A 21,618-nucleotide genomic window follows, 5' to 3' on the forward strand; every position below is an offset into this window, starting at 1 on the left:
GAAATCAATGTATTCATATCAAAAGTAAATGACTGACCATCATACTGTCAGCGCAATAGATGTCGTTTAGAGCTTTGAGATTGTCGTTGTTCGCAAGTGCAGTATGATTTACATTCAATAGAGACTCATATGACTGGTACAACATGAATTAGATATAGTCAAGTAAAACTCTAGTTTGGGCGAGTTGGTTCATGTTGAAAGAAAAACTGGCAATGGCGCAAGAAACGGGGACACAGAAGGCACACAGAAGGATGGCGTCAGTTCAGTCTTTTGTGTGCCTTCTGTGTCCCCGTGTCTTGCGCCATTACCAGTTTTTCTTTCAACATGAATTAGATATGGGTAAATGTCATTCGCTCTAACAACAACATATCAATGTTGTGGTATTTTGGTGACATCTCTAGAGTACTTTTGCTATGACACACTGGGTATAGCGTCTGTGCGATCGTTAATGTGGTTGTCAAAATCATGATCATTGCTCCTAATCCCTTCCTTAAAACTAGAGCTTTAATGAATTGCTGAAAACGGCCTCCATAAGCACCTGCTGCAAGCACGTCAGCGGCGGGCGGAGCGCATGTTCATTCTCATTGTCTAGTCAAGAACTGCCCCTAGCTGGGCGCCGTGCGGGGGATATTACAGTCGTCGTATGGTGTATTTCACTTTCAGCAGCACATGGTGCTCTCCAAACGATCAGAACTGACCCGAATGTAGTATCCGATTGTATATCATTAATATTCTACCCGCCACTTCACGCTTTGATATGGGCAACATAATATTACAGTGGGCGAGATAAATTTGGCACACCTGGTGCATACAACACAAAAGTTATACATTGCAACAGATATGGTTTTTTTTCAGTTACACTAATGCCTGCTCCAGCGAGGCCATTTTTTTGTTTGTTATGAAAAAATCTCTTGTCGCGACAGCCTTGTATAAGACGAGAGAAATATTCGTGATATATTGCGGTGGTATTTTTTGTGGCGACAAAATTTTCTTCCGTCGTTTACAATTCGGTGGGTGCGCAGCAGAGTAGTGTACAAGGCGCACTGGAAACCAGCAGTAATTATTCAGAGCTTTATCTTGCAGATTTTTTCACAAGCCTAGAACAAGTCGTTGCTGTCGCGCTTATTCCTAGATTGCTTCAATTTTTATCGGTTGAGTAGAAGGCGCTTCACTTTTGCCAGTGATGGAAAAGCTAAGTGGCAGCGGCAAAAAAAAAGCTCAATGGTGCCGATGTGGCCCCGCTGTTGCCTCTCCTTTTTAAAATAATTTTTTAAAACAAGCATGGCTGAAGCAACACTGACGAAAAATTCATGTGATAGCTGTTCTCGGCGAAAAGTTATCGTGTCGTATTTTCTGGCTACGTTAGCGTTTGTTAGCCAGCAAAAAAAAGAATACAACTTATGGCTGAGAATTTTGAATTTCAAAGAATTCTCGTAAATGGATTAAAACTCGTCACCTAACACAAGGAGGCATACTGATTGGCGCGTGTTGTGTAGTCAATCTTGGAGTATCCAACAGACTAGGCTCTGCGATTAACTCTCGGTTTACTTGCGAATTGGATCACTAAAGGTGGCGCCTTAATTGAGTTCCTCGGCCGTTAATATCATATAAAAGCACCGTTTTCACAAGAGTGGCCTGTTTCAGACCTACAGCTGCTACACAGGAAGAGAGAACACCTTTCGGTTGCGGTATAAACCAGTTGGGATGAATCCCCATTCCGTGAAGATGTTCCTAAGTGCCTCTGCAAGCCCTTGCTGCAGTGTTTCCACGACACACGCCTCGCGGGCCATAGCGACGGGAAGAAAACTTGCGAAAAATTCAGCGGGCACTTTGTTGACCTAAAGTGGGTGAGGCGGAAGCCTTGAGCGCGATGTTGGTGCTTGTGTCACTGATGTGTGGTTAAGATGTTAAGCTTCACCTGTAAGGGTGGAACGGCACAGCGTCTTGCAACGCTGCCAGGGAATCCACAGAACGCCACCGCCCGTTCGGTGGTGGTGAAAACTTTTATTTTGTGAAAAAGAGTTTGGGAGCCACAGAGTGGCCCCGCTACATGGTCGGCGTCCCTAGTCCGGGACACCGCATGACGAGGCCCCGTTTCTCGCCCGTTTCACCAGAGCCCTTTGGGACTCAAGCGAGGAGCAGTTGAGGAGGGCAGTCTCCCATGCCTCTCTGAAAGGGGTAGGGGAAGGGGGGAGATGGGGATTCTGAGTGCATGCCCACACCATGTGGAAGATATCACAGGTCTCCCCACAGTGTGGGCATCGCCCATCCGTGTTAGGATCGTAATGTTTTATGATTGCAGGACAAAGTAGAGTACCTGTCTGCAGGCGCCTTAAAGTTCGCTGGCCTGATTCTCACAGCCGGTCTCCTCTACGGCGCGGCGGCGACGGAGGCGGGGACCGCGGCCGCAACGGAACTGATTTGTGTTCTAATCGAAGGAGGCGCCGGACACCGGCAAACCAGTTTGGATGGGCGCTCGCTGCTCACTGCTTTTGCTCCCTCGCTGAGCAGCGAGCAGCACTTTCTTCGCGCCAGCGCCCATGCACCCGTGCATCGCCGCCGAAGCCGCGACGCTCGCCAGCGCCATCTCTTGGTCGCAGCAAGCAAGCGGTGGGTCACGTGAAGCGAATTCGCGCTGTGACTGGCTCGCTCTCCGTGTGGCGGGCTCCGTCGCCGCCGCTCGACGGAAACGTAGAGCAGGACCCGGAGGCACCGGCCGCCCGATTTGGGGGGAAAACGGTCCAAAACCAGCCCCCTTCGTCGGCTGCCGGCGTGACGGAGGCGACGGAGCAAGGGAAAAACCGGCTATGAGAATTAGGCCTCATTCTCACAGCCGGTCTCCTCTCCGGCGCGGCGGCGACGGAGCCGCGAACCGCGGCCGCAACGGAACGGATTTGTGTTCTAATCGAAAGAGGCGCCGGACACCGGCAAACCAGTTTGGGCGGCAGCTCGCTGCTCCCACGTGACTCTACATCAGTGCCTTTTTTTTTCTTCCGCGCGACAAAAAAAACGCTGCTCGGCGGTGTCCGAGAAACATGCCGAAGTAGCGATGAAAGTCGTCTGCCGTCTGCTTGCGCTTTGGTTCGCTTGGCTCTTATCGCAGAAAAAACCGATGTGATCTCGCAAGCGGTGGACAAAGTTTGAAGTTAGTTTATTAACACTACGCAACTCCCCTGTTTTTGCAACGAAACACCACGTGTACAGCACCAAAACAAATAAATATGAGTATAACAACTACTTTTAAAGCCGCTGCAGAAATGAGTGCTGCAGTCACAGTATTCAGGCCGATATGCACGAAATTGAACATATGTAGGGTGGCAATGAACTCTGTTATCAACAGCTTGGGAGATTGGTCTTTTTACAACCATTCAAAAATTAAGCTAGCAAAAGAATTTAAACGGCTAGTAAAAACAATGAGGCCTCAAGAGGTAGCAACGGGTGAACAGAATTTTGTTTTTTCTGCTCTTTTCGTTATCTCCGCAGTTACCCCTCTCGCCCCTTTCTCCTTTCTTCACCTGGATGGTTCCCCTTTGCATCAGCCATCCCCTTCACTTCGCTTTAAACCTGGCAACAGTCTTTTCGTCCCCCACTTCGTCACCCTCCCGAACTCCCTCTGTTCGTCATGACCCACTTGCCGTGTTTTTTTTTTAAGGTTTTTTCTACCTTATGGCTCGCCTCTGAACTGTGGAGCCACATGTTGAGCCACCGTTTCAACCTCCCAGGCTTTTCCTGATTTGGGGTGTCTTGGGTTTGCGAGCTTCTTGTAGCATGCAAGCGGAGTGATGCAGTCGGCGCTGTTTGTGAACAGGCTTTTACTTCGGGGCTAAATGTGAACGAGTGTGTTGACCCGGCGTGCCGTTTTCTGTATTTCTCTGTGCGTGGAGTGAACCTCAGTTGTTAGCCACCTCCCGTGTTGTGTCATTCACTCTACGTTTTCCGTGCCGTTTTCCCAAAGTAATATCGCACCAGATATTCCAGATTCAAAGTATCGCGCGGTGTGCTTCGTTGCCGCTAGCGGTATTCAGGCAACAAACACGGCAAGGCTATTTCGCGTCAAAAAAAAAAAAGATTGCTTCCCCCCCCAAAAAAAACAAAAAAAAACATGGACGTCAGGAAGTCCTCTTGGAAAAGGTTTTGGTGCTGTATTTTCATTCTTCTGACTGATTTCTTGAAAAAAAGTGTCAATTTAAAAGTTGTAGATCACTTTGACAAACGGCCGGATAGAGTGTTCGCAACAAGATATTGTCCGAGTAGTTTTTTCTTAAAGCTCTAAAAGATAGCGGATGAAATTCAAATACATAACAGTGGTGCTACTTGAGCGTCCCCCCCTCCCCCCCAAAAAAAAATCATTTATCGTATATCCCATGCCTAGTGCAACCACAATGCTCATTCGGAGACCCGTTTTGGCTCGAACACCTCGCATATTGCCATATGAAATAAAACTGTCATCCGCTATCTGCTCCTCGACAGCGGGCGCTTTTCGGGGCGCAAGGCGCGTGCATCTCCCGACGGAGAGTAAAAAAAATGAGCAGGCTTTTTGTATTTTCTCCCTGCCCGCGCACCCGCGCATCGCCGCCGCCGACGCTCGCCAGCGCCATCTCTTGGTCGCAGCAAGCAAGCCGCGGGTGACGTGAAGCGAGCTCGCGCTGTGACTGGCTCGCTCTCCGTGGGGGCGGGCTGCGTCGCCGCCGCTCGACGGAAACGTAGAGCAGGACCCGGCGGCACCGGCCACCCGATTTGGGGGGGAAAACGGTCCAAATGCAGCCCCCTCCGTCGGCTACCGGCGTGACGGAGGCGACGGAGCAAGCCAAAAACCGGCTGTGAGAATGTGGCCTTAGGCCACATTCTCACAGTGGCCTTAGGCCACATTCTCACAGCCGGTTTTTGGCTTGCTCCGTCGCCTCCGTCACGCCGGTAGCCGACGGAGGGGGCTGCATTTGGACCGTTTTCCCCCCAAATCGGGTGGCCGGTGCCGCCGGCTCCTGCTCTACGTTTCCGTCGAGCGGCGGCGACGGAGCCCGCCCCCACGGAGAGCGAGCCAGTCACAGCGCGAGCTCGCTTGACGTCATCCGCGGCTTGCTCGCTGCGACCAAGAGATGGCACTGGCGAGCGTCGGCGGCGGCAGCGATGCGCGGATGCGCGGGCAGGGCGAAAAAACAAAAAGGGTGCTCACTTTTTTACTCTCCGTCGGGAGATGCACGCGCCTTGCGCCCCGAAAAACGCCCGCTGTCGAGGAGCAGAGAGCGGATGACAGTTTTATTTCATATGGCAATATACGAGGTGTTCGAGCCAAAACGGGTCTCCGAATGAGCATTGTGTTTGCACAAGGCGTGGGATATACGATAAATGATTTGTTTTTTTTTTTCTGGGACGCTCAAGTAGCACCACTGTTATGTATTTGAATTTCATGCGCTATCTTTTAGAGCTTTAAGAAAAAACTACTCGGACGATACCTTGTTGCGAACACTCTAGCCGGCCGTTTGTCAAAGTGATCTACAACTTTTAAATTGACACTTTTTCAAGAAATCAGTCAGAAGAATGAAAATACAGCACCAAAACCTTTTCAAAGAGGACTTCCCGACGTCCATGTTTTTTTTTTTGGGGGGGTGGGGAAGCAATCTTTTTTTTTTGACGCGAAATAGCATTGCGGTGTTTGTTGCCTGAATACCGCTAGCGGGAACGAAGCACACCGCTTCGTTCCCGCTAGCGGTAGCTGGAATATCTCGTGCGATATTACTTTGGGAAAACGGCACGGAAAAAGTAGAGTGAATGACACAACACGGGAGGTGGCTAACAACTGAGGTTCACTCCACGCACAGAGAAATAGAGAAAACGGCACGCCGAGTCAACACACTCGTTCACATTTAGCCCCGAAAGAAAAGCCTGTTCACAAACAGCGCCGACTGCAGCACTCCGCTTGCATGCCACAAGAAGCTCGCAAACCCAAGACACCAAATCAGGAAAAGCCTGGGAGGTTGAAACGGTGGCTCAACATGTGGCTCCACAGTTCAGAGGCGTGCCATAAGGTAGAAAAAAACCTTAAAAAAATAAAACACGGCCCGTGGGACATGACGAACAGAGGGAGTTCGGGAGGGTAACGAAGTGGGGGACGAAAATACTGTTGCCAGGTTTAAAGCGAAGTGAAGGGGATGGATGATGCAAAGGGGAACGATCCAGGTGAAGAAAGGAGAAAGGGGCGAGAGGGGTAACTGCGGAGGCAACGAAAGGAGCAGAAAAAACAAAATTCTGTTCACCTGTTGCTAGCTCTTGAGGCCCCATTGTTTTTATTAACCATTTAAATTCTTTTGCTAGCTTAATTCTTGAATGGTTGTATAAAGACCAATCTCCCAAGCTATTGATAACAGAGTTCATTACCACCCTACATATGTTCAATTTCGTTCATTTCGGCATGAATACTGTGACTGCAGCACTCATTTCTGCACCGGCTTTAAAAGTAGTTGCTATACTGATATATATTTGTTTTGGTGCTGTACACGTGGTGTTTCGTTGCAAAAACAGGGGAGTTGCGTAGAATTAATAAACTAACTTCAAACTTTGTCCACCGCTTGCGAGATCACATCGGTTTTTTTCTGCGATAAGAGCCAAGCGAACCAAAGCGCAAGCAGACGGCAGACGACTTTCACCGCTACTTCGGCATGTTTCTCGGACACCGCCGAGCAGCGTTTTTTTTTTTCGCGCGGAAGAAAAAAAAAGGCACTGACGTAGAGTCACGTGGGAGCAGCGAGCGCCCGCCCAAACTGGTCTGCCGGTGTCCGGCGCCTCTTTCGATTAGAACACAAATCCGTTCCGTTGCGGCCGCGGTTCCCGGCTCCGTCGCCGCCGCGCCGGAGAGGAGACCGGCTGTGAGAATCAGGCCTTAGGCCACATTCTCACAGCCGGTTTTTCCCTTGCTCCGTCGCCTCCGTCACGCCGGTAGCCGACGGAGGGAGCTGCTTTTGGACCGTTTTCCCCCCCAAATCGGGCGGCCGGTGCCGCCGGGTCCTGCTCTACGTTTCCGTCGAGCGGCGGCGACGGAGCCCCGCCCCACGGAAAACGTACCAGTCATAGCGCGAGCTCGCCTCACGTCACCCGCGGCTTGCTTGCTGCGACCAAGAGATGGCGCTGGCGAGCATCGTCGGCGGCAGCGATGCGCGGGTGCGCGGGCAGGAAGAAAATACAAAAAGCCTGCTCATTTTTGTACTCTCCGTCGGGAGATGCACGCGTCTTGCGCCCCGAAAAGCGCCCGCTGTCGAGGAACAGAGAGCGGATGACAGTTTTATTCCAGGTCTCCGAATGAGCATTGTCGTTGCACTAGGCGTGGGATATACGATAAATGATTTGTTTGTTTTTTTCGGGAGGGTAACGAAGTGGGGGACGAAAAGACTGCTGCCAGGTTTAAAGAGAAGTGAAGGAGATGGCTGATGCAAAGGTTAGCCATCCAGGTGAACAAAGGGGCGAGAGAGGTAACTGCGGAGATAACGAAAAGAGCAGAAAAACAAAATTCCGTTCACCCGTTGCTAGCTCTTGAGGCCCCATTGTTTTTATTAGCCGTTTAAATTGTTTTGCTGGCTTAATTCTTGAATGGTTGTATAAAGACCAATCTCTCAAGCCACTGATAACAAAGTTCATTACCACCCTACATATGTTCAATTTCGTGCATATTGGCCTGAATACTGTGACTGCAGCATTCATTTCTGCAGCGGCTTTAAAAGTAGCTTGCTATACTCATATATATTTGTTTTGGTGTTGTACGTGTGGTGTTTCGCTGCGAAAACAGGGGAGTTGCGTAGATTTAATAAACTAACTTCAAACTTTTTCCACCGCTTGCGAGATCGCATCGTTTTTTTTTTCTCCGATAAGAGCCCAGTGAACCGAAGCGCAAGCAGACGACAGACGACTTTCACCGCTACTTCGGCATGTCCTACCACGGCTCGCTTTGCGTTTTGCATCAAGCGGCCGTGGTCCTACGGACACCACCGAGCAGCGTTTTTTTTTTTTTTTCGCGCGGAAGAAAAAAAAAGGCACAGTCGCGTGGGAGCAGCGAGCGCCCGCCCAAACTGGTCTGCCGGTGTCCGGCGCCTCTTTCGATTAGAACACAAATCCGTTCCGTTGCGGCCGCGGTTCCCGGCTCCGTCGCCGCCGCGCCGGAGAGGAGAACGGCTGTGAGAATCAGGCCTTACTCAGCCCTTTTGCAGGGGCCGGGAAAAGGCGCTGGTTGTCGCTATAATGTGTTAACATTTCCCTGAATCGCAGCAGCGGCTGGTTAGTCTCCGAGCCAGAAGAGCTGGGATGAGGAGCCCGGTGAGTAAGCGCTCGGGCAGCCGCGTCAGCGGCCTCATTACCTCGTAAGCGCTGGTGGCCAGGAGCCCAAATGATTCGTTTGGGTGTTGGATCAGTGGCAGTCCGTCGTAGAATACAAGCAGCTAAGGGGGAGATGTCCCCTGCCAAGTAATGTTCACATGCTTTTCGGGAGTCCGTGATGATTATTCTCGAATTGGCGTGGGCGGCAGCAAGCGCTATCGCTACTTCCTCGGCCCGCATTGAATTCGGGGCTCGAAAGGAGAGTCCATCAACGTCCATTTCCTGGTGAACGACAGCGGCCGAGTAAAATCCCGTGGGCGGTGGCCCTGCTACGTCTACATAATATACACCGGGTCGGGAGCCGTGTTGACTCTCAAGAGCCCGTGCCCGCGCTTGTCGTCTGTTTTCATGCATGTCGGTGTCCATGTTACCGGGGAGCGTGGAGACCCAGAGCATATGGCGCCATAGTACTGGGATACGCTCCGCCTCCTCTGGAGTGCAGTCGTGTTGGATGTGTAAGCGGTTTAGCAGGCGGCGCCCAGGAGCCGTCTGCATGAGCCGCGTGTATTGGCTCACGAAGTGGGCCACCCGCAGCTCCTGGTAGGAGTTTAGCATCCCTAATGCCTTGAGTTTGGCATTAGAGGTAGCCACCGGGAGATCCAGGGCTCGCTTAGTTGCCTTGCGGATGATGACGTCTATTCGCCCCTCGTCTTGCTTAGTAGTGCGGAGATATGGCACGGCGTAGAGGATCCGGCTTGTCACGAAGGCATAGACGAGCCGAAGCGCGTCCCTGACCCGCAGACCACCCCGCTTGTTGGAAACGCGGCGGATCATGCGCCCTACCTGTTCGCCTACTCTCTTGAGTTTCGCAATAGTGGAGTCCGGTCTGAGTCTCTGGTGAATGAAAAGGCCCAGAATACGGAGCTCCTCCACCTCTCTAATAGGACCTCCTGACAGAGAGATGTGTATTGCTGTCCTATCCTTTGGGTTCGCTCTGACATGCAGAAGCTCTGATTTCGCTGGAGCACATTGGAGCCCACAGTCATTAGCATACACATCGACTATGGAAGCAGCCTGCTGAAGGCGGTCCTCCATGTCCCCAAGGCTCCCCTGAATGGTCCAAATTGTAATATCATCTGCATATAACGCGTGTTGAATGCCTTCCACCCGGGCCAATTGGCTTGGGAGGCGCATCATAGCAATGTTGAACAGGAGCGGTGATGACACTGCTCCCTGAGGGGTACCCCGTGTTCCCATCAAGTAAGGGCCGTATTCCTCGCCCTCAATCCGAAGAAAGGCCTGGCGATTAGTCAAGAAATCTCTTACATACGCGTAGATCCTAGCCGCACAATCGGTAGAACAAGTTGGCCAGGATGCTTCCGTGTTTCATATTGTCGAAAGCCCCTTTGAGATCAAAGGCGAGGATGGCTTTGTCATTGCGTTGCATAGTTGTGGGTCGTATTACATCCCTGTGCAGACCTGTGCTAGAGAAGGACATCCTGTGCAGACCTGTGCGGCTCTACGCCTTGCGCGTCGGTAAATTGGTTTTTGAGGAAAGGAAGTGTATGTATCTCGCATATCTCGGTGGACACCTGAACCTCGCCGTAAAGGAATGGAGGAAGATGGGAGTGAACGAAGACACCGTATTCACTAGACGCGCCTTTGTTCATTCTAGACCATCGAGCAGCAATGGCGGAGTAGTTAGTGTGCTTGTCTCGCACTGCGGTGACCCTGGTTCGATTTCCCAACTCGGCCAATTTCCTACTCGGTTTTATTTATTTATCTGGTCCTATTAGAACGGTTAATTAAGCTAATTAGCTAATTAACTAAACTCAGTCCCACTTACATGGAGCATCACTATACCATCCCTTTAATTGGTTGCAAATTAAGCTAATTAGTTAATTAACTAAACTCAGTCCCACTTACATGCAGCATCACTATACCATCCTTTAATTGGTTGCACGGCTACTGGTACAATTGGCCCCGTTTGAATATCGCGCACTCTGACGTCACGATCATTTCGACTAATAGAAAAGCGTGACATATCTGTCGACAACAGCTGCTTACAACAATGAGCCATTAAAGGCTTCCGCCTTAAAAGTTGTGTCGCATCGTGAAATGGCCTTGGATGAGAAAAGACGTCTTGACGTACGTTCAAAGTTGTGGTACAAGTAAGAATGCGAAACGAAGGCAGGGGAAACCACCATACTTCATGCAACCAGTGAAGAGCAGATAATTTTTTTTTAGTTTTTTTGCCGCCGTCGAATTCTTTGCCCCAGTCTATCAAAACGCTGAAACTGCTGATTAGGTGCACTCAGAGTTCGCATTAGGAAGTAATGTAATCACCGGCAATTGTTTTTAACAGCCCTTTCTGTTCTTTGTAATTTAGTTCTGTCGCGCACAGTTGCAGATTCTTTCGCGTAGGCTTAACCTTGCGCTGTTGAGAGCGTCGACTGCATCTTTGGCTCCGCCACTATATTTAATGATGTGCACCGCTTCAGGCGTTCATTTGGCGTGGAATAAACCGGTATCATTTATGCTGACTGTGAATGTGTCACTCGACGGGCGAGACCGTGACACGTTGAGCTCGTTTTTTCGAATGCGAGGCCTGCAGTCGTTAGAATGAGGCAATATACTTACGTGTCAGTGTTAAGGTTCACGTTGTGAAGAAAACCCGGCTTCATCACCGGCGTTGAGAGCAAGAAATAGGGGGATGTAGGGTGGTCCATGTGGTCACTCGCGGAGAAGCAACCTAGGTGGGCCGTCTAGATCACGTGACATTGTGACGTCATCGGAACCTTCCTACCGGTTTGAGAGCAAGCTGAGCACTGTCACAGGTGGCAGCTAAATTAATGATTGCTCGAGAGGAGTTGGTTGCGAAGTGGCCTTGTATGAGGACTCACAGGGGCGCATGAAAAATTGAGAAGAAATTCCGCATATAATGGTAACATGAGTATTCTATTCAAAGCAGGGACAAAATACAGGACGCGCGCAAATTATAGCCACAACTGGGCTTGTAGGGAGCGGTTCGGCAGCATCAACAACCTATGCTGCTGTTACACTTAGTTTTTGTTGAGAAATTACAATGAGGGTTCACAATTTTTCAAGCTTACCAATTGCATCAGTTGTGTGACAGCGAAGTTTTAATTGAAAAATACAACCAGACAGCTCATTGTGGTACATAATATGATCTTAAGTATTCACTAAAATAGGTTCGGGCTCAGAGATAATGAGCGAGAAATTTTCGCAAGTGGACTGCCATTCAGTTTTTATAACTTAAAGTCACGTTTCCTGAAATACCACGGCCGACTAATTAGTTTGAAGAAGGTGTCGAAGGAAGGCAGTCTACGGATGGTGGAATAAACATTGTTAATTGTTCCGTGTTTAGTCTACAAACGGTTAGCCTTGTTTTTAAGAATAGGATTTATTGTAGGTTTCTATGTAAGGAAGCAGTTGAAGAAAGTGCACATCTTACCTAACTGAGCATATACCAGAGATTTAAACGTGTAATGGCATGTTTACAACAGAGAAGGCGCGAATTTGACGAGGACAAGGAGCAATGTGAAGCAACAGGACCGGCGCCACCTCATGACTGGCAGGTGGATACAGCACCACCGTTAGTACATATGATTAATACACAGATTAATATGCAGCAAATCAAAGCAATGCTAAACAGACTCGCACGATAACTGCAGTTCACAATTGATAGCGAGGTGCTGCAAGTGGTAAGGGAGTACGTCTACTCAGGGCAGGTAGTAGCTGCTGATCCGAGTCATGATAGGGAAATAACTCGAACGATAAGAATGCGGTGGAGCACATAAGGCAGGTTCTCTCAGATGGTGAATCGAAATTTGCCAATAGTCCCCAAAGGAAAAATATGCCACAGTTGTATCTCACCAGTGCTCAACTATGGGGCAGAAATGTGGAGGCTAACGAAAGAGGTACAGCATATGTTAAGGACAACGCCGCGAGCTATGGAAAAAAAAATGGCATGTGTAACGTTCAGAAACCAGAAGCGGGCGGAGTGGGAGACGAAACAAACGCGGGTTAATGACACAGTCGAAATGAAGAGGAAGAAACGGGCTTGGGCAGGGCTTTAATGTGAAGGCAAGATAACCGCTAGTTCTAAAGGGTTACAGAGTGAATTCCAAGAGAAGAGTGTTCTGGAAGTATTTAATCCTAGATGAACGCAATGCAATGACATTGCAGATCTAGTAGTCCACATGGTTTGGACCTGCCGCAACTATAACTACCCGAATAGAAATGCAGAATTCTGGAACACTTTATCACTCGGGCACGAAGCAGAAGAGCAACGCAAAGTTACTCATCTCGCCCTGACCGCCGTCGAGTCCCAAGAATTGCCGCCGACGGTTCGGGGAACAAAAGGCGGTTTAGGCTAGAGCCTTCTCCTGCGTCATTTTTGAAGGGTGCGAATAAAAGTTATGCCTATCTCTCTCTCTCGGCCCGGATACGTAACAGTTCTGATTAAAAAAAAATGGCTATGGCTTAACTGAGGTATGCCAGGATGTGCGTAGCGAAGCTACGCTTAATCTTATTGTTTAGCCTGGTTATCCCTACGGTTACATTTTTATCGTTTAGTTTGGCACTTCTCAGTGTTTAGGTTTTGTAGTTACCTATTGTTAAGTTGTGGTTACATTAAAGACTGGATATTTTTAAAGCGTAACGCATTTATTTTCAATGTATTCATCTTGTTGTTTATTGATTGCCGCGAAGACGGCCCGGTGGTCGGTGACGTAGGAAGCAGCCATCGGAATGGCTCCGACGCAGTACTTTGAGGCCAAGGTTTGTTCTTTTTTTTTAGTTCTTGTTCTTGTTTATGCTTCTTTGCCCGTTCTTCCTCCGACTGCTCGGCTCGCTGCCTCCTCTTGGTTTCTTTCCGACGACGAAGCCTGGCTTCTTTCAGTCTCTTCGACTTACTTTCCATCTCTTCCGACGAATCCTACCCAGCCGCTCCTTATATGTGTACAATGCAACGCCGGCTCCTCCTCTATGGTTGCACCGTGGTTTCACCGGCTGCTCCTCTGACGTCATGCCAGATGGTGCGGTGAGCGGCGCTGCCAGCCGCGGTGGTTGCTAGGTGTGGCCACCAGCTCGCGGTCTGGCCACCAGCGACAGTAAACGGCGAGAATACGGCCAATGTAACTCTAGCTACAATGAGTGTCTGGATCAAAACGTTTCGCCCAAGTTTTATCTCTAGTCACAGTATTTAATAAAGAGGTTTCTTTTTAGCCCCAAAGAGATTCACTAACTGTCGACACAACTCTGCTCCGCGCTGCTCAGGAGTTAGCTCACTCCGAAACAAAACTAACGCCTGTTTCTTCTAAGCGCTTCGTGCAACGTTTAGTATCCTACTGAATTCTTTCATAATTGTTTCTTAAATAACGTTTTTAAGTAATTGATAATAACTTCTTTGACAGGGCTAGCTGGTCTAGATCGTCTGCCGCTGCATGGTTTCTCAGCCAAAAAGTATCATCATAATGGAATCTTTTCATCCAACTTTATACAGACGGCATCCGAAGACGACAAAGACGATTATCGCTGACTCTAACACGTTATAGAATAGCGTCTCGTGAGTTTCTGGAGAACGTTTGAAAGGTTCCGTTTCTTCGGCGACTTGGGTGAGTGGATCTGTTTCCTTCCATGTATCACAACGCTTTCTCTCAGAAGGAGATATTTTCTAGCGCGAAAGCCGTTTTTTTTTGTTTTCAGCTTCGACTGAGTACTCTCCGGTAGTAACCCTCCGAGATGGCTCACTCATTTCGGAGTTTGGGTGTTGGTCCTCAAGGAAGCAGCGGCCGTGGCTCAGTGGTTATGGCGGTCGGCTGCTTAACAAAATAGGAGGGTTATAAGCCGGCTGTGGCGGTCGAATTTCGACGGAGGCGAAATTTAAGAGGCCCGCGTATTCTGCGATAAGAGCGCACGTTGAGAAACCCCATGTGGTCAAAATTTCAGGAGCCCTTCATTACGGCTTTCCTCATAGCCTGAGTCGCTTTCAGACATTAAACACCCAAAAACCCATAACCTCATTTATCCTCAGGTTCTTTGGATGGGCTTCGGCTGGGCTCGTGATATTTCATTGCACGCGAAATGCGAACGCGCAGATGTGTTCTTTGAACGCGCCTCTTTTTCACTTTCTTCTTTCAATACCTCCTGTCTCCCTTCCTTCATGGTGTGGTCGAGGTGTCCACTGGGAAGTGACAGTTACTGCGCCTTGTATTTACGCCAGTGGAATTTTTGAAGCGAAAAGCTTCAGTAAGCTAGTCAACACCGCGGCTAGCTTGGGCCCCATCGTGAGAAAAAGCCACAGGTGCGCATGCACGAACTGCGTGACGTCACGGTGGACACCCGAAGCGCGCTGTAAGGGAAGGAAAATAAAAAGAAAATTGGTTTTAAAGAAAGGAAACGACGCCTGTCTCTCTCATGTCTTGGTGGACAACTTGAGCCGCGCCGTAAGGGCCTTAAGGAAAATGAAAGGAAATGAAAATTGCTTTTAAGGAAAGCAAATGCCTGTATGTTATATCTTGGTGTACACCCGAGAGGAATGCACGCCACAGTACATGTCTCTAAAGCAACCTTCTGAGACAGCACCGTATTCACTACACGCGCGGCTCCTCCTCCGCCTTGCCGCAGATTTTCGCTTCGAGATATCCAGTCTTAACCTTTGCTAAGCCAACACCACCTAGACGAACTTAAGGCCTCAGTGCTCCTCCAGTGACGTCACAGGGATGGGGCCTCACCGGTTTTTCTGAGGAGCATGTATGTTTCTTTTCTACTGCGCGAGGATATGAGGCGGCAGCACAGTTGGCTGCAAAAGATTGTTTTTACTCAAGTTGAGACATCAGTGGAGAGATTCACAGGTACAAAACATTTATTTACATTTCGATTATTGTAACACTGTTCTTGATGCGGAATAATATATACATTTAAAAGTCACCAGCAACAAACAAACAAACAAACAACTTTTCACTTCCTTGAAAGCGTTGCAGCTTTTCTTTCCTTAGCCTTAGCATTTGCATCGGCTACATCATCGTTGAGCTTTCGGCAGAAGTTTTTGAGCAGAATGTTAGTACTGTTCCACAACACATGCTTCAACAGAAGCTCAACTGTGTGCCCATCTTCGCAGGTGTCAAAATCTGATGACTCTTGATCTGCAAGCAGTTGTAATGTGAGTTCAGTGACTAGACGGCGCTGGTTCGGGCTCCTCAAGAACTCCGCTTTCTTGGACACTTGTTCAACAACAACATAGTTGTGGGTTACAGCATTTACAGCAAACAACGCTGGGAAAATGAGGCCACCTCGGTCTATATCTTTCACCAAGTGATAGTACTTTTGAGCTGCAGAGACAGTGATAGTCTTGCCGACTGTCAATGCTGCCCGACATTTCATGCAGTTTAATTTCTTAAGAGTCGCGTAGACTGCATATCCTGCCACGTACACCAGGACGGGGATAATGTCTTGTATTTTTGACAAGGCATCTCTCGTAACTACAACGTTGGAGTTAGGATGCGGTGTTTCTATCTGCTATCGCAGATCTTCCCATTGCTCATCGAAGGAGCTATTCGTTCCGCAAGCACTTGCGATTGTGGGCAAAGTATTTTGCAGCCGTAATTTAGTTTCTCTCTCGTAAACTTGCCTAATAGAAACATGATATTGGGAGCCAGCAAGTTGCCTGTATTTCCCGAAGCGGTCCTCTAAGCTGTCCGTCTGGAACTTGCCGAGCAGGACGTATGAAAGCTGCAGTTCATCGAAGCAATACCTGCTGACTTCAACCAGTGCATGGGTTGTTTGATGCAGAGAAGCATGGGTTTCCTTTGTGAGCACCCCGCTGTCCAGATTCTTCTCTTTCCAAGAATCAAGCCAGTCCAAAATTTTGTAGAGGAAAGCCACCTTCATGTCATCCTCCGAAGGAAAAACTGGCTCTTGAAATCGGTCATTCAGTAGTTTTCCTTTCCATGGGGTTTTAACATTCACAACCTTCCACCACTTCGCTATAACTTCAATGAAACTTGCTGTATCTTCAGGAAAGAGTAAGCTGTGTTTTTCTCCAAGAGCAGGAAGCGCTGGTGGCAGGGAGTCATTAAAAATCTGCAAGGCGAACTTCACATTCTGCCGCTCAAGGCTAGACGGGTACAAGGCTTTTCTAGAGAGCCAGAAACCGTACCTCAAAAGCTGATCACTCTCGAGCTTGTAAGCTTCTCTGATTGTAGCAAACGAAGCTGTGAGCATGCGTGGAGGCTGGTTGGAATTTTCATTGAAGTCAGGAAAATAAAAGCATAGTTGGTCGTTTTTTGGCTGAGCCAATTATTTCGGATGCATTTGAGTATATGCACTGGATAAATTACAAAAAAGAGAGGTCTCGATGGGTCAGAGGGGTGCGGATATAAAATTGCATTTGTTGGCGGCGTTGTAAACTGAGACATTGCCTTTCTGTTCACAGAATGGTTCTCACTGACTACACATAAAACTCTGTAGCCAATGTTTTCTAGCCCACATATCACATCTTTCAGTAAATTGTGCAGAAACTCCCCATCGGCTTTGTGCACTGGCACAATGTGGGCCACTTCCTTGAAAGGGCATGCGACGCTCTGTATCATGAAGACGAAAGCACTAGTAGCGACTTCCGATGAATTCAGTGCTGCACCAGTTATATTGCCCCTTTGTAATCAAAATAAGGTTTAATATGGACTTCATCGACCATCAAGGTAACGAAGCGCTGGCGATCATCGAATTCCGAGATCCTCTTTGTAACATAATTCAGGAACGTCGGACCATGGTGTTCCAGTCTTGGGTTCATACCAAATGACGAACATATCGACCGAATGGTCATAGGGTGGGGCAGGGTGACATATCCATAGCTGTGGATGTATTTATATGCGTGCGGTGATACGGTAAAAAGAATGCAGCAATAAACCATGAATTCAACGGAGTACCGTCTCCGCTCCTTCTTCAAAAAAAGCAGGTTCAGCTGCTCGCTCAGGAATTCTATTGCTTTGGCTTTGTCGTCGGCTGGTGTCGTGGAAAACTTGTTCAGCAGCAGACGAATAGTGTCGCCGATGTCTCCGTTTGCATCGCCAGAATTTGAATATAAGCCCTTGTCCCAATTCTCAACGTTTTGGAAGAGTTCTATTATTTCTATTTTGCTTCTGGCTGCACTCAGAATAGGCAAGTTAGGGCCCAGTCTTGTGAGCGGCTTCTTCACAAAGAACAATGTGATACTGAGGTATGATTTTATTACAATTGAATATTTAATCCATGGAGCTTCGTCCTCTATGATGTGCACCAACATGAGACGCTCAGTGGCCTCAATTACAAGCCAGAACTGTGACTTATGGCTTCTGACTTCGCTAGCAAGGTCCCTTAAAAGGTGGTGATTTTGTCCGCTTCCTCGGCATTGCGAAATGTCAGAATTGACTCAGAAATTCCTCTTTGCATTGAAGCAGCTTCCAGGCGTGTTCGCTTCGCCTCTGGCTCCTCTCAAAGTCTTTGTGCTTGATAGGTAACTAGGGCAGCCTGGAAATAATGATGGAATTGCACCTGACCGAAGGCGCAGATGCGATAACTCTGCTGTCGTCACTCGACCTGTAGCATCGTCGACTTATGACGCCTCTCGCACGATGTCGTCGTCTGTGAAGTGATGCTCACAGACCTAAAATAGAAATATTTGTCTAATATAAGTAACAGCCTGCTACAAATAAGAACCCGTGATCAAATATTAAATACACATTTAGAAGGTACTGTTACGTTTCGGGCGAATCGACGATCGACGACGAGCAAGCGGCGACACCGAAGGTTGTCTGGAACGCCTTTATTCCAACTCGGCAGACGGGCAGGAAAGAGCGGCGCCGCGCTCTGCCGTGGCCTTTATATAGCATCCCCGAACGCCGGCGCGCGTCCCACTCGGCTCGCCTAGAACGCCGGCAAGCGTCCCACTCGGCTGGTCCAGAACACCGGCGCGCGTCTCACTCCGCTGGCCCAGAACGCCGGCGCGCGTCTCACTCGGCTCGCACAGAACGTAACAGTACCCAAAACGTTTTGCAAGTTTGGCGGTGCTACATTTAAAAGCTACAAAAGAGGACGAATGGAAAAAAATTATTCATCTCTTACCCTGGAATGCTCAGAAGGGACGAAGTTTTTCCGTGGAATGGCCCGTATCCATGATTGGTGCAGCGCTTTATCTTGCGGGAACTTAAACACATGAACCTTTGGTCCCGTTTTATAGTTACCTCGGCACTGAGGCACACAACATTTGTTCGGCATTTCTGCGTTAATGTCGAAGCTTTATCACAGCACTCGCGCACAGAAGAAATAGACGGCAGCCAAATAAAGCCTGTTTCACATGCCAGCGAAAATGCTAGCGAATCCTGTCGCCGCGGCGGAAAAACCTGTTTTGAGTCGTCGCTGCGACGAGCGGCGAGGTTTCGACAAGTTGGAAAGTTTCGCTGCGACGCGCCGCTCAATCGCTCAGTCGCTTGCATGTGAACCGGCCTTAAGCCGTGAACACACCATCGGACACTAAAGGCGACTGACCGCTCCTGCCGGAGCCACGTGCAGTGGCTTCCCGATTCCCGTCTAGGAATTCAAGGAAGGCATGCTTGGGGCAGACCGGTTTCTCGCGCCCCGTCACGACTTCCACGGCTAGGGTGCCTCGATGCGCGCCCGCTCTAGAGGAGCAGAGCCGCGTCGCGACACCGGCCTCATCCTTGTGACGTTGCTGTGACGTCAGCTCTCAGCGCAGAGGCCTTAAGTTCGTCTAGGTGGTGTTGGCTAAGCACGGCCAATTTTTTTTCTAAGAGCAAACAAAAAAAATGAATGAAAATTAGTTTTTGGGGAAAGGAAAATGGCGCGGCACCTGTCTCACCTATCTCGGTGGACATCCGAACCGCGCCGTAAGGAAGGAACAAAGGAGAGTGTGAAAGAAGGATGGAAGAAAGATGGGAGTAAAAAAATGGGAAATCGGTAAATTAGTTTTTGAGGAAAGGAAGCGGCGGGCTATGTCTCACATATCTCGGTGGACACCTGAACCGCGCGGAAACAGAGGAAGGTGGGAGTGAACGAAGAGCGAGAGAAAGAGGTGCCGTAGTGGAGGTCCCCTGAATAACTTCTGTTGTTGTTGTTGTTGTGACTCAGAGAAGGATGAAGAGGAAATTGCACGGGCCTGCCAACTGGCTCCAGCCGAGCCACCACCGCTGCCACGTGCAGATAGGTGAGAGTAAAAGATCAGAGGAAAGAGAAAAAGGAAAGAAAAGACGCGCGTCGCAGCAACAACTGCGTCCGCCGGAGCGGACGCTGCTGACAAAACAGATAAGCGGCCGAAGCCGCGCTCGCCGAAGCGAGAACAGATGCACCTCTAGTTCTACCACATGGGGGTCTTAAACGTGCACTGACACCGCGCAACGCACGGGCGCCTTGTGCGTTCCGCCACTATCGAAACGCGGCCGCGGCAGTCGGGTTCGAAGCTCGGTAATACGGCTCGGTATGCGAGCGCCTTAACCACTGAGCCACCGGAGCGCTTCAGAAAACTTTTGTAGCTCCTGCTAAAAAATTAACAAAACAAAATTTGGGGTCTTGGTGGGAGTGGAACCCGGGCCGCATGCGACCGAGATGACGTTACGGGGTGACGCAAAACTGATAGTTATGGCGTCACGCTTGAGCTGTTTCACAATCGCTGCCACTTAGGGAAGGAGATTGGTTTTTGGAATAGGTTTTTGAGGGAAAGAAATGACGCATTATCTTTCTCACATATGGGTGGACACCTGAACCGCGCCGTAAGGTAAGGGATAAAGGATGGAGTGAAAGAATAAAGAAAGAGGTGCCATAGTGGTCGTCTCTGGAATAATTTCGACCACCTCGGGACCTTTAGCATTTACTGAGATCGTACAGCATACGGGCGCCTATTGCGCTCCATCTCCACAAAAACGTGGCCGCCGTGGTCAGGTTCGCATTCTTTCACTCCTATCATTCTCAAAAGGCAATAACAGTGACCCGCTTGGTTCCATTTGAAGAGCATATCTACTTCGTACACCCGCTCACGCACACACACAACGTGCATAGCTGGACCAAAAAGAGTCTCAGCTGTTCAGTAGTTTACTCTGCCACACTGCTGCTACCGCTAATTGATTACTGGTAGCGAAAAGTACCTATGGGGCAGAAACGAGGAGGCGAACAAAGGGTTCAGCTTAAGTTAAGGACAAGACAGCCAGCTATAAAAAGAAAAATGATAGGTGTAACGTTAAGAGATCGGAAGCGGGCGGAGAGGGTGAGCGAACAAACGAGGGTTAATGACATCCTAGTTTATTTAAGTGGAAGAAATGGGTTTGGGCAGGGCATGCAACGCGATGGCAAGATAGCCGCTGGTCCTTAAAGGTAACGCAGTGGATTCGAAGAGAAGGCAAGCGCAGCAGGGGGCGGCAGAAAGTTAGGTGGGCGGATAAGATTACTTTGAGGGGATATGATGGCCGCAACTGGCAAAGGACAGGGTTAATTGGAGAGACATCGGAGAGGAATTTGCCCTGCAGCGGGCGTAGTCAGGCTGATGATGATGTTGATGGCCGACAAGCACCAGAGACAACATTGACCATAGTGAAGACTACAATGTGAGCGGCTTTTCGCTGGAACAAGCAGCGTTAAATCCTTAGCCTTATCGGTTGTGAATTTTATGGCAGGGACCTTACTACCTCCATCACGAGAAAAGACGGCGGCGTGTGTCAGTGCTCGGAGATGGTACAAAAGTAGGGTGTACATAAGAGACGGTCCGAGTGGACTCCGTAGCATTAGGTTGGGTTACGGTATATTTGTAGCGGATTATGAGTGGCGCTTGGCGAATTGAAGCGGGTATTACGTTGAATGAGGGTATTACGTTGAATTTTGTTGAAATGCAGTTGATTGTGGTCCATTAAAAATTGGTATCATTTAAATTGGTGGATATAGGGCAGATAAAGATAGATTACTGTTGGTTAAGATGTATTAACATTGCATTAAGTTTAAAGTCTGGTGTATAAAGCTAAATTACTACATGTTCTGGGGGATTAAGACTGGATCGAATTGAATGAATTCGCTATATGGTTGAATATAGTAGATAGATTACTTTAAATATTGGTGGATTAAAAGTGGAATACAATACGTAAAGGTTAAGTACAGCAATATTTATTACCTTAGGGTGGATTGGTCTAAAACACGGCTGGATTCCTGTGGATTGCGTTCGGTAGGAGTGGATTGTCTGGAATTACTTTCTTTAGGTTGGAATTTGAGTTCAATACTTTGGATTAAGTTGGAGTGCAAATGAACAAATATGATTTC

At 48.8% G+C, this 21,618-nt stretch overlaps 1 protein-coding gene and 1 pseudogene across 2 annotated transcripts in view; both read right to left on the reverse strand.

The window, feature by feature from the left end:
• Nucleotides 1–18,966, reverse strand: part of LOC149328499 (trypsin II-P29-like) — a 40,761-nt gene extending 21,795 nt beyond the window's left edge. For both annotated transcript variants that reach the window (XM_089562140.1, XM_089562139.1), the window contains exon 1: nt 18,427–18,966. In XM_089562140.1, the coding sequence (XP_089418266.1) occupies nt 18,427–18,579 (153 nt within the window). In that variant the 5' untranslated portion in view covers nt 18,580–18,966. The remainder of the gene's footprint in view (nt 1–18,426) is intronic.
• LOC149328500 (uncharacterized) lies at nt 11,967–18,509 on the reverse strand (annotated as a pseudogene).
• Nucleotides 18,967–21,618: the final 2,652 nt, after the last annotated feature.

Source organism: Amblyomma mixtum, chromosome 9 (genome assembly GCF_055824585.1).
Source record: "Amblyomma mixtum isolate Tamu chromosome 9, ASM5582458v1, whole genome shotgun sequence".
Lineage (NCBI taxonomy): Eukaryota > Metazoa > Arthropoda > Arachnida > Ixodida > Ixodidae > Amblyomma > Amblyomma mixtum.